The following is an 11,729-nucleotide window of genomic DNA, read 5'->3' on the forward strand; positions in this document are numbered from 1 at the left end:
GGATGATACAAAACTTCATTGATGAAGCCAGAATCAAAGTACGAAAAGGCTTTGCCATCCTTGTAATCCCCCATTAGCCTCTTCTGCAGCTGTACCTCTCCATTAGCCACAAGGTACTCTGCCATGTCCCCATACATAGTTGGTGGCCAGTGCTGCATCCCTTCTTCCTCTTTCTTCCAGCCACTTTTCAGGTCAACAAAGGGGTCGGGGAGTTGTCTGCCATCCACAGTCAAAAGTGATCTGTAGTCTTCGCATCTAACAAAATAAACAGTATGGTGTCAATCATAGAGATCAAATCAATGTGGAGATGAGTTTGAAATATATCGTTGGTCCCTAAATGAAAGACCGTTCTGGTTCATTTCTAGACTATTCTGTATAAACATTTATTAGATGCAACAATGGATGCAAGTATAATTTATGTAGGTGAATTTGGAACTCGTTAGGTCCCCTTGGTTACTACATTTTCTAGACAAGTAACCTTACATGTTCAAACAATGCCTAGAGTTCTATGTACAAAACAGTCGTAGTAAAATCGCCCATGCATACGATGAAGGGTGGTTATAAGGACTACACAAATACAGACATGGAACCCTTATTTACACGTGAACATGTACAAAGAACAAGGAAAATCACCTCTTTTGTTGTTCTTCCTCGGGAGTCGGAACCAACGGATGGCGCATTACTGTGGCTGAAAAAGCTAGGGCCCTGAGTTCATGGACGCTACCCGTCACCGGAAGTCCCCTCGCTCGCAAAAAAGGCTGCAACTGGCGTTTTGGCCAAAGTTTAAAGCCATCCAGCGATGTTTCTGCATCTGGCGTGATTGGAACGCCAGCCATTGTTTACATACATCCGAAGTGACACTGAACCTTGACCCGGACCACAATGCATCGCGCGCGCACATGCGCAGTCGGAACTGCGAGGAGGCTTATAGCAGCAGGAGTGTTAGTACTGTTACACAACTCAACGAGATCTTTTAACCCTCCTTGCCTAACTAAACATCCCAGGCTAGCAAACTTTGAGAGAAAACTGAACATTGATCAGTGGTCATCGGGAGAACATGATGAAACACTGGACCAACCGTACAACCTCTAGAGTGTACCAGAATGCCATGCTGAAACAACATACTACGAACTGCTATGTTCTAGCAGTATTAGTAGTGCCTGTGTAGACCACATTTGGCGATCATAAATCATAACACTGAACCTGTAAGACTGGATCTGTCCCAGTTTTTTTTGGCCTGAGAGCGCTGTGCACTACAAAGTCCCGAGGGCAAGGTCTGCCTAGCCTCCACCAGGCTTCGGAAATTGGCTGGGAAGAGTAGAAATCGGCTAAAATATAGAGATAACATGCCGGGGGAGTTGGTCTGCTGGAGATGACATTTTGCCGCTCCGGTGCGGGAAAATGTAACGTTACTCTCTAGCGGACCAACTCCCCCGGCATGTTATCTCTATATTTTAGCCGATTTCTACTCTTCCCAGCCGCTTTCCGAAGCCTGGTGGAGGCTAAGGCCTGCCCCTAACAGCATGGGTACGTCACACATGTCGCATATGGTCTCATCGCAGGTTCCCAACTAGTCGCACAGATTTCCTACCTCTAGCTACGTTGATCGTAAATCCTTGTTGTAACGTTACTAGGTCGTGAGTTACGTTACTAACCTGTGAAGCCACGGATGAGACCTGCGCCACTGGCTGTAGTTGAGAGAAAAAGTCGGACGTGTTGTAACGTTAGTGTGTACGTGTGTGTCTGCTCTGGTCTTCTCTCCAACCCGGATATGGCCCCGTGACGCGTGGGTGTGACGGAGGCGTGACACGACCTACCGGAAATGATTGTTTGCTAGGGACAAACCGTTAACTCACGTTATCAGATTCTCCCCAGTGGTTTGTGTTATCCACACGCCGTCTTCGTGAAGTTCATGAAGTTCTAATGTATCTTTACGTGATATCCAAACTGAGAAACTTAGAGAGGTCTACTCTGTTGTATAATGTAAAAACTTATACAGACCCTTTTGTATATTTACTGGTTTGTCCCCGCGCCCTTCCCGGGTCATCGCGAGATGTTGTCTAAATCTCGCGAGAACTGCACGGGAAGCGGAAGTGAGGTAAAAAGCAGTGAGGAAGCGAAAAGAACTGAACTGAAGAACTGCGTGCTCAACAAATGCCGCGACATTTCTAACCCTAGCCTGCCCGTTTTTAACACCGTAGAACCTCTGTCACCATGCTAGATCTGTTCACCATCTTCAGTAAGGGCGGGATCGTCCTCTGGTACTTCCAGGGGGTGAACCAAGTCCTGACGGAGCCGGTCAACGCGCTCATCAAGACCGTCATACTGCAGGTAACGCTTTGCAACATCTGCTTGGTGCTATCTTTATACACCGGGCAAAACAACCCAGAAAGTAACTTTTCAAAGTTATAGACTGAAGTTTTCTCATAGTTGTGGTTATACGTTTATTATGTATCATGTGAAATACAGGAGGGAACCAAATTACCTACGTATGATCACAGTAATTTAGAAGCTTATAGTTAAGTGTAAGTGTAACGTTACCATATGGAAGACCACCTGTAAAATAGTTACCATCATCATATCTTGTCTTTCACCTGTTTCTGTTCATTGTAAGCCGTTGATCAACTAATTACTCATAATGCATGATTACCACTGAACAACCATTTAGTGGTACAGAATAGATTATAATGAGTGGTTTTTGGTTGTATGATAATATCATATCCTGTTTGGGATCCTGGATCTAAAAACAAGTCAACAAAATGAAATAATTAGTGTCAATTTTTACACAAAGTTGCATGTTTGTGTCCTTTTTTCGACCATAATGAAGCATATGATTATGTGGATAGCATAAGCCTGGATATGTATGTAAGGAGATTACAATAATTCTTCTTTATCTTCTGTAATCAATTATATAATATGGAGCACTTCAGACTGCACTGTAACCATACAACTGCAGTACATCATGTCCTTGCAGTATTTTTGTCAGCTTGAAGGTTGGTCTTGGTCTTGGGGGTTAAGGTAGCCAACATCAACTTGCCGATGATTCTGCTACACTGTAGTATTTAGGCTGTAGAATTTTTGGACCATCGCACACCGGGCCGGGGGTATGCCCCTACTCTTTTTCGAAAGGTGTGGTGGGTTCTTAAACCTGCTCGAGGTGTGGCTCTCCTCAAACACGGGACCTCGATTTTACACCCTATCCGAGGGACGTCCCTAACCTAGGTACTCATTTACACCTAAGTGATGTGAGGAAAGTCGTGTAAAGTGCCTTTCCCAAGGCACAAAATCGGTGACATGGGTGGGGATCGAACCCTGGACCTCTAGGTCCCGAGCAGAACGCGCTACCGCTGCGCCACACGACCCCACTACCATTGACTCCCATCATCATGTCTAAGTTAACAGTTACTGTAGTTCTGTGTAATCCTGTTGTTTCTTCAGGAACGTGGGAATGTCAGCTCCTTCCAGCACGGCTCCCTCACACTGGAGTACAAACTGGACAACGAGTTCGAATTGATATTTGTGGTAAGATACATGTACATGTACATTCATGCTGCACTCCAGTATTGGTGCAATCATTTGTTTGCTGTACTGTACGGTACCTGTAATGTTTGATCACTTCTTCTCACTAAATTGCGGGACTGTATTTTCAGTATCAAAACTATCATGACCATGTCTGTCAGTGTGTCAGATAAATGTGTAGGTTGAAGTAAGGATGTTATATCAAGTCCTTGGTTTAAGCTACAGTCTTCAGTTCATGTCTATCAATGGCTTTCTTAACTAGAAGTTTGTGTTCTGATACAGAAAAGTGTGATTTGCAATGTTCCAAGTCCTTTTCTCACTTTCCAGGTTGCGTATCAAAAGATACTTCAGTTGTCGTATATTGACAAGTTTATCGACGATGTTCGTCGGGAGTTTCGCGACAAATACGCGCAGGACCTCCGGGACGGACACGTCATGCGAGACTTCGACTTCACGGAGGAATTCCAGCGACTCCTGAAGTAAGTCTGATAACTTTGCTGCATGCAACATGTTACATGGAATACTGCTGAGTTGGTAGAATATCAGTGATCTAATTGTTGGTAAAGTATATAATGATATGACAAAAAGTTCTAAATGTTCTTGCCAACACTGAGTAAATTGGGACTCCGTCAGCCTTGTTCACAGAAAGGACCCTTCTACTGCAGCTTCCGGGACGTGACGTCATAAACATGTGATTGCAGCAGAGGGCCGTACGTGTCAGATAACCTGTGCCCCCCCCCCCCGTCTCTGCTGCAATCATACGTTTCCTACATCACTTCCCAGAAACTGCAGTAGAAGGGTCCATTCCAATTTGGATAAGTCCCAATTTACTCAGTGTTGGCAAGAACGTTATACTGAATATCTTATTTTGTTTGTGTAGGAAGGCAGAAGCCTCCGCTAAGAACCAAGCGAAGCAGCCGAGGCAGATGAGGACATTCGAGGAGTCTCAGAAGTCCCAGAAGTCTGTGGCCTCCCTCAAGGTCGACAAGAAGAAGGAGAAGGAAAAAGAAAACGTGGGGAAAAAGAAAGGGAAGACTCGTAAGTATGTTTCTCCATCAGCTTTGGAGTCAGGGAGGATGGGTGATGAGTACCCTGTAGTAGTATCCAGTCTTTGATCATACTGCTGCAGTCACTAGTCTTCACACTACATTTTCAAGAGACAATGTCTAGTGGGTCCACACTGGCAAGGCCACACTCTCTAGTCTAATGTCCTTCTTGCGCATGTCATGTGTGTCGACTATCCGTGTCAGTATACATGATCATGTATTTGATGCGAGTTTATTGATATATCATTTACGCCTCTCTCCAACCTGTAGGTGTTTTTGTGGGATTGAATCCTGTTTGTTTGTAATATTTCAGCCGCTGAACCAGCTGCACCAGCCGCTGTTATCAACGGGGGGACTGTGAACTCAGGAGGGGGAGGGGGTCAGACCGGAGGGGGAGGGGTGGGGCAGGACACCATCCTACGCAACCGAGAGGAGTTCTTCAAGAAAATGACGGGGAAGGGAGGCAAGAAGAACACGGGGTGAGGAAGGAGAACTTCTGTTTGTGAATAATTTCATAAGGTTGGCGAGAAAGAAGGTTCTTTATTCATCAACCAGTGTTTTTTTTAACATCCAACATTTCTGTGACCTTTTTCCGTGACTGTCTGTTGCCTTTTTTAGGGCAGCTAGACTATCGTAGTTCTGCCAAAAAGCAGAACAACGGTCTGGTCTCTCAGTCACTGACGAAAGCTAGTGTATACTAGCTGAAACGTCTGACGTTTTCAAAATCATATCCAGCTGCTTTTTGGCGTAGCGCATTACCTGGATGTCTAACCTTCATCGACGTACCGTAGTTCTCATTCATACTGCAGCTAGGTGTCGCTGCTGCAGTGTTTAAAATGCAGTCCCAATTGTATTATCACATAATATATTACATGTACACACACACATAGTGATGCATACCTAAACCCAATTTCAGGTTCAGGTCCGGATTCAAGTCCAGAGGTTTAGGTTCAGGTCCGGACTTAAGTCCGGACCTAAACCCATGGCATATACAAAATTGCATGTTGGCAACCTTGCAATGTTGTCTGGGTGAAACTTTGGCCACATAACATGGAGGCTGGTACTTGACGATGCCTGATGGCAATGTTTTCTTCATTTGGCAGCAAAGATTTTGGAATCTACGGAAGGTTTTAGGTGGTTTAAAAAGAAAAGGGGTATGTGAAATGGTCTTTTATGGTAATAAGTCCGGACTCGGTTCTTGACTTTTAGGTTTTTTTGGACTTGAACCTAAACATGTTTACAAGTCCGGATCCAAGTCCAGTGAACCGGTATGCACCACTACACACACATATATAATATCTAGAAGCTTTTGCTCGAAAAACTTTTATAGGTCAGTGATAGCTTCAATGGAAATTTGTGAATTAGAGCTCAGAGCTCGTTCTTACCCTAAACTTTTTTAATCACTAAGAAGTATACAAAGAATCACCCTGCAGTTCTACCTAAAGAAATTGTGTTGAAATATTAACTGGTTACCTGTAACAAGCCACCACTCTTTTTAAAGCTGGTTGAATAACCTCTCTTTTATAAGCCTCCCCGCAAATATTTGCGGAGAGGCTGTAGGACTCGGGAACTATAGTAGGTTTAGTAACCAGGCTACTTTTATGCCGAATGTTGAATATTGAGGTTTAAGAGTTTTTACTTCTTCCCAAGACTCGAGGTCTTCAGCACTAATGCCTGACTTGTTATTCCCAGAGCCTCCCCCAAACCTGAGAAGGAGAAGAAGAAGGGAAAAGCCCCGACCAAGTGGGCCAACGGAGGCTCCTCCAAGGACGCCAAGATCCTGGACTTCAGCGGAGACAAGGAGAGCAACGGGAGCATGGCTGGGGCCGGGGAGGAGGACCTGGGGGATGCTGAGGTGAGGACTTCAACTTATTCAAATTATCAGATGGAGATGTGTATTATGATGATGGTGATGATGACATGATGATGATGTGTAAGATGATGAGGATGGTGATGATGATGTGTATGTGGATGGTGATGATGTGGATGATGATGATCGTGATGATGATGATGTGGATGATGATGAAGATGAGGATGATGTTTTGTATGGTGATGATGATGTTGATTAAAATGAAGATGGTGATGTGTATGATGATAATGTGTATGATGATGGTGATGAGGATGATAGTTGTAATGATGATGATGATGATGATGATGGTGATGTTGAGGATGATGATGTTGTGTGTGACTTTCCTGTCAGCGTGCCTGGGTGGGGTCCATGAGTGGAGAGCTGAAGAGCGTCGGAGATGTGTACGATGATGATGATGATGATGAAGAGGAAGAGGAAGAAGAAGAGATTCAGCAGCAGCACAGTAAGAAGTCCAGGTAAGAATCATGTCTCGTTCTTTTGGCTTAGCTTTGTTTGACATATTCCATTGGTGCATCAGTAACTGTGCCCGGTGTAATGGCCAAGTGGGTAGAGTGCGCGCCTTGCGTTCGGTAGGTCGTGAGTTAGATCCCCGGCCGAGTCATACCAAAGACTTTAAAAATGGTCCATACTGCTTTCTCTGCTTAGCACTCAGCATTTGAGAAAGAGTATGGGAGTTGGGAGTTAAACACACACCACTACCAGTGAACTAGCCCCCTGCTGTAGTGGCCTGTGTGTATGGGAGTTGGGAGTTAAACACACACCACTACCAGTGGACTAGCCCCCTGCTGTAGTGGCCTGTGTGTATGGGAGTTGGGTGTTAAACACACACCACTACCAGTGGACTAGCCCCCTGCTGTAGTGGCCTGTGTGTATGGGAGTTGGGAGTTAAACACACACCACTACCAGTGGACTAGCTCCCTGCTGTAGTGGCCTGTGTGTATGGGAGTTGGGAGTTAAACACACACCACTACCAGTGGACTAGCCCCCTGCTGTAGTGGCCTGTGTGTATGGGAGTTAAACACACACCACTACCAGTGGTCTAGCCCCCTGCTGTAGTGGCCTGTGTGTATGGGAGTTAAACACACACCACTACCAGTGGACTAGCCCCCTGCTGTAGTGATTACAGAATTGTGTGGCCCAACGGCTACAAACGTTAACAAAAGTTTGCTAGTGTTGACCCAGAGTTGTTGAAAATATGTAGTACTAAAATCTGCCTTTTTGGCCCGTGATTGACGATGAAAGTTAGACGTCCAGGAAGTGTGGTGCACAAGAAAACTGTCGCTCAAGCAACTGGAGAGATTTTGAAAATTGAGTAACTGTTATGTAACTGTTATATTGTGTACCATAATTTGTTCATGTGTGTTTTTTTTTCCAGTGGTTTCGGGGTGTTCAACATGTTCAAAGGTCTGGTGGGGCAGAAGACCATCACTGCGGAGGCCATGGCTCCGGTACTGGACAAGATGAGAGATCACTTGATCGGTAAGGAGAGACTTCTACAACAAGGCTACTACTAATACATGTACTACCACGACTGTCAGTCAGTCTCAAAAAACTTTAAACTGCACAAAGCAAATATACAGGATGGCTCATTCCTTGTGACAATACAAATTAGATTCGAGCCTAAAGTCATCCTACAAATATGGTGTCCAAAGTCCAAGTTAGAGTTCATTGTTCATGGTGCTTGGTTGGCAGCGGTGGCCGTATGTCATCAGCGCACAAGAAAGGCAACAGGCTTTCTCATGAACTGTCATACTACACATGCATGTCTCTGTATACTTCAAGTGCTGGTACAATGTATTTTCTATTCTTGTACAATGATACTAGTAAGTATTCCATTAAAGTACTGGGGAAATGTCTCTGGCATAGAGCAACAAAAAACTTTTAGCCCATAGATGATATACCTACATGTAGAACTCTGTTGTAAAGTACAACATGTAGTTAGCCAAGGAATAGGAAGAATTGAAGCACTAATTTGTATGTCCCAAAAGCCAACAAAAAACTGTTTCATTGTAGATTCTGATGATGTACCTAGAATAGTATGATGCGGAACTTTATTCCAACTGAAAGGAGTACAAGGATCAAAATCATGATGAAGGCGACAGTGGTGGTTAAAAATGTGGTCTTGTGTTCCTTTGTGTTGGAAAAAAGTTAAGCATCGTACCATGATTACTACCAACACAGAATGGACTTACAAGTCTTACATGATAATTTCATGTACATGTACCTAGAACTCTGTAGTGAAAGACGTAGCCAAGGATAAGCCAAACTGAAGCACTAGTTTGTATGTCCCTCTCCAGGTAAGAACGTAGCCGCCGACATCGCTGACCAGCTGTGTACTTCAGTAGCAACCAAGCTGGAGGGGAGAGTCCTCGGTACCTTCAGTGGTAAGTGAGGATATGTATGCTTTTTTAAAACCATATGCAAGAAAGTCTGCCTTTTTCAGCAAAAATTTTCATTGTAAAATGCTCAGCCTTAGTAGTGATTATGGAGTCCCTAGATAAATAAGATAGATGAAAATGAAATGAAACCTGTTCCGTCCTGTGTGTTTGTAGGCGTGACGTCCACCATCCGGCAGGCGATCCGAGACTCCCTGGTGCAGATTCTGACCCCGAAGCGCCGAATCGACATCCTGCGAGACGTGATGGAAGCCAAGAGTCAGAACCGCCCGTACACCATCACATTCTGTGGGGTTAACGGTGTGGGCAAGTCTACCAACCTGGCCAAGGTAAGGACAAACAAACAAACAAACAAACAAACATCACACAGAACAGCCCTTACACAAACCTGGCCAAGGTAAGGACAAACAAACAAACAAACAAACATCACATAGACCTGCCCGTACACCATCACCTTCTGTGGGGTTAACGGGGTGGGGGAGTCTACCAACCTGGCCAAGGTAAGGACAAACAAGCAAACAAACAAACATCACACAGAACCGCCGTACCCAAACCTGGCCAAGGTAAGGACAAACAAACAAACTAACAAACAAACATCACATAGACCTGCCCGTACACCATCACCTTCTGTGGGGTTAACGGGGTGGGGGAGTCTACCAACCTGGCCAAGGTAAGGACAAACAAACAAACAAACAAACAAACATCACATAGACCTGCCCGCACACCAACCTGGCCAAGGTAAGGACAAACAAACAAACAAGCAAACATCACATTCTGTTGTTTCACCATTCTTGCAGCTTGGTGACTGTTTTGTGTGCAGCATCGTGATATTTACTCTAGTCAGTCTTACTGTGGTGTGCATGAAACCAAGGAGGTTCAATTCAGAATTCCTTGATGACACTCAGACATGACTCTTACTGTTGCCTTGTTGTTCCCCCAGATCTGTTTCTGGTTGGTGGAGGTTTCCGTGTGCTGATCTAACGTTGCCTTGTTGTTCCCCCAGATCTGTTTCTGGTCGTGGAGGTTTCCGTGTGCTGATCTAACGTTGCCTTGTTGTTCCCCCAGATCTGTTTCTGGTTGGTGGAGGTTTCCGTGTGCTGATCTAACGCTGCCTTGTCGTTCCCCCAGATCTGTTTCTGGTTGGTGAAGAACAGTTTCTGCGTGTTGATCTATTCGTTTTTGCTGTTTCACCCATCTTGCAGCTTGGTGACTGTTTTGTGATGTATCAGTCTCACTGCGATGCACACAACACTCAGACATGACTCGTAACCTTCCCTTGTTCTCCCAGATCTGTTTCTGGTTGGTGGAGGTTTCCGTGTGCTGATCTAACGTTGCCTTGTTGTTCCCCCAGATCTGTTCTGGTCGTGGAGGTTTCCGTGTGCTGATCTAACGTTGCCTTGTTGTTCCCCCAGATCTGTTCTGGTTGGTGGAGGTTCCGTGTGCTGATCTAACGTTGCCTTGTTGTTCCCCCACGATCTGTTTCTGATTGGTGGAGGTTTCCGTGTGCTGATCTAACGTTGCCTTGTTGTTCCCCCAGATCTGTTTCTGGTTGGTGGAGGTTTCCGTGTGCTGATCTAACATTGCCTTGTTGTCTCCCCAGATCTGTTTCTGGTTGGTGGAGAACGGTTTCCGTGTGCTGATCGCAGCGTGCGACACGTTCCGGGCCGGCGCGGTGGAGCAGCTGCGGACGCACGCCCGGCGCATGGCGGCGCTACACCCGCCCGAGAACCACGGCGGCGTGAAGATGGTCCAGCTGTACGAGAAGGGATACGGCAAAGACGCGGCCGGCATCGCCATGGAGGCCATCAACTTTGGTGGGTGTTTTTTCAATCTAAATATTAGTAGTAAATGAGACAACTAGACATTTTTAAATGTTTATGTAAGGATACGGCAAGGACACAGCTGGCATAGCCATGGAGGCCATCAACTTTGGTGGGTGTTTTTCAATCTAAATATTAGTAGTAAATGAGACTACTAGACATTTTTGAATGTTTATGTAAGGATACAGCAAGGACGCGGCCGGCATCGCCATGGAGGCCATCAACTTCGGTGGGTGGTTCTCGTGTTACGCATTTCTGCAGTTCTGCTTAACCAAATATAACTGAGATAGTACTATGTTTTACTAATGTACAGGGCTAGGGTAAAGATGCAGCCGGGATAGCCATGGAGGCTAGTAACTTCAGTGGGTGGTTCACGTGTTACACACTTTTGCAGTTCTGTTTAATCAAAAGTAACTGATACAGGACATTGGAGTGCATGTTAACACTAGACTAGTATGTTTTACTAATGTACATGTTGATGGAAGGGCTAGCTAAATAATGGTTAGGATGCAGCAGGCAGTGTGATGATCCTAACACTGCATGTTGTCTGTTTCAGCTCGTGAGCAGCACATTGATGTGGTGTTGGTGGACACGGCCGGCCGCATGCAGGACAACGAACCTCTCATGAGGGCTCTGTCCAAGGTGGGTTGGAACTACTATCTCAGATAGTTACCACACCTGTGTAACACCTGTACCACACCTGTGTAACACCTGTACCACACCTGTATAACACCTGTACCACACCTGTGTAATACCTGTACCACACCTGTGTAACACCTGTACCACACCTGTGTAACACCTGTCCTGTGTACCACACCCGTGTAACACCTGTGTACCACACCTGTGTAACACCTGTCCTGTGTACCACACCTGTGTAACACCTTTGTCACACCTGTACCACACCTGTGTAACACCTGTACCACACCTGTGTAACACCTTTCCTGTGTACCACACCTGTGTAACACCTGTATACCACACCTGTGTACCACACCTGTGTAACACCTGTCCTGTGTACCACACCTGTGTAACACCTGTCCTGTGTAACACCTGTGTACCACCTGCCACACCTGTGTAACAC

The 11,729-nt window shown here is 45.4% G+C and overlaps 3 protein-coding genes across 5 annotated transcripts in view; 1 reads left to right on the top strand and 2 right to left on the bottom strand.

Moving 5' to 3' along the window:
* LOC109484035 (cystathionine beta-synthase-like) overlaps positions 1–1,799 on the bottom strand; it is a 23,532-nt gene extending 21,733 nt beyond the window's left edge. The window contains exon 1 of the mRNA XM_019787215.1: positions 1,656–1,799. The gene's annotated coding sequence lies outside the window, so the exon portion shown is untranslated. The remainder of the gene's footprint in view (positions 1–1,655) is intronic.
* Positions 6–837, bottom strand: LOC109484038 (the record flags this gene model as incomplete). The annotated part of the gene is made up of 2 exons (XM_019787218.1): positions 634–837; positions 6–255 (listed from the first exon to the last, which is right to left on the bottom strand). Coding segments are annotated over exons 1-2 (453 nt in total), but the record flags the coding sequence as incomplete, so codon positions are not given.
* Positions 1,800–2,075: 276 nt separating the features above from the next.
* The window catches only part of LOC109484034 (signal recognition particle receptor subunit alpha-like), a 16,634-nt gene continuing 6,980 nt past the window's right edge, over positions 2,076–11,729 (top strand). Inside the window, exons 1-12 of one of the 3 annotated variants that reach the window (XM_019787212.1) lie at positions 2,076–2,331; positions 3,439–3,522; positions 3,847–3,998; positions 4,400–4,557; positions 4,879–5,044; positions 6,258–6,420; positions 6,766–6,890; positions 7,811–7,914; positions 8,733–8,819; positions 8,988–9,160; positions 10,432–10,645; positions 11,208–11,344. In XM_019787212.1, coding sequence (XP_019642771.1) covers positions 2,215–2,331; positions 3,439–3,522; positions 3,847–3,998; positions 4,400–4,557; positions 4,879–5,044; positions 6,258–6,420; positions 6,766–6,890; positions 7,811–7,914; positions 8,733–8,819; positions 8,988–9,160; positions 10,432–10,645; positions 11,208–11,320 — 1,656 coding nt within the window. In that variant the 5' untranslated portion in view covers positions 2,076–2,214 and the 3' untranslated portion in view covers positions 11,321–11,344. Of the gene's footprint in view, positions 2,332–3,438; positions 3,523–3,846; positions 3,999–4,399; positions 4,558–4,878; positions 5,045–6,257; positions 6,421–6,765; positions 6,891–7,810; positions 7,915–8,732; positions 8,820–8,987; positions 9,161–10,431; positions 10,646–11,207; positions 11,345–11,729 lie in introns of those variants that run through there. The other 2 variants (XM_019787210.1, XM_019787211.1) reach the window with 2 other exon arrangements.

Source organism: Branchiostoma belcheri, unplaced genomic scaffold (assembly GCF_001625305.1).
Source record: "Branchiostoma belcheri isolate BF01 breed outbred unplaced genomic scaffold, Haploidv18h27 scaffold68, whole genome shotgun sequence".
Taxonomy (NCBI): Eukaryota; Metazoa; Chordata; class Leptocardii; order Amphioxiformes; family Branchiostomatidae; genus Branchiostoma; species Branchiostoma belcheri.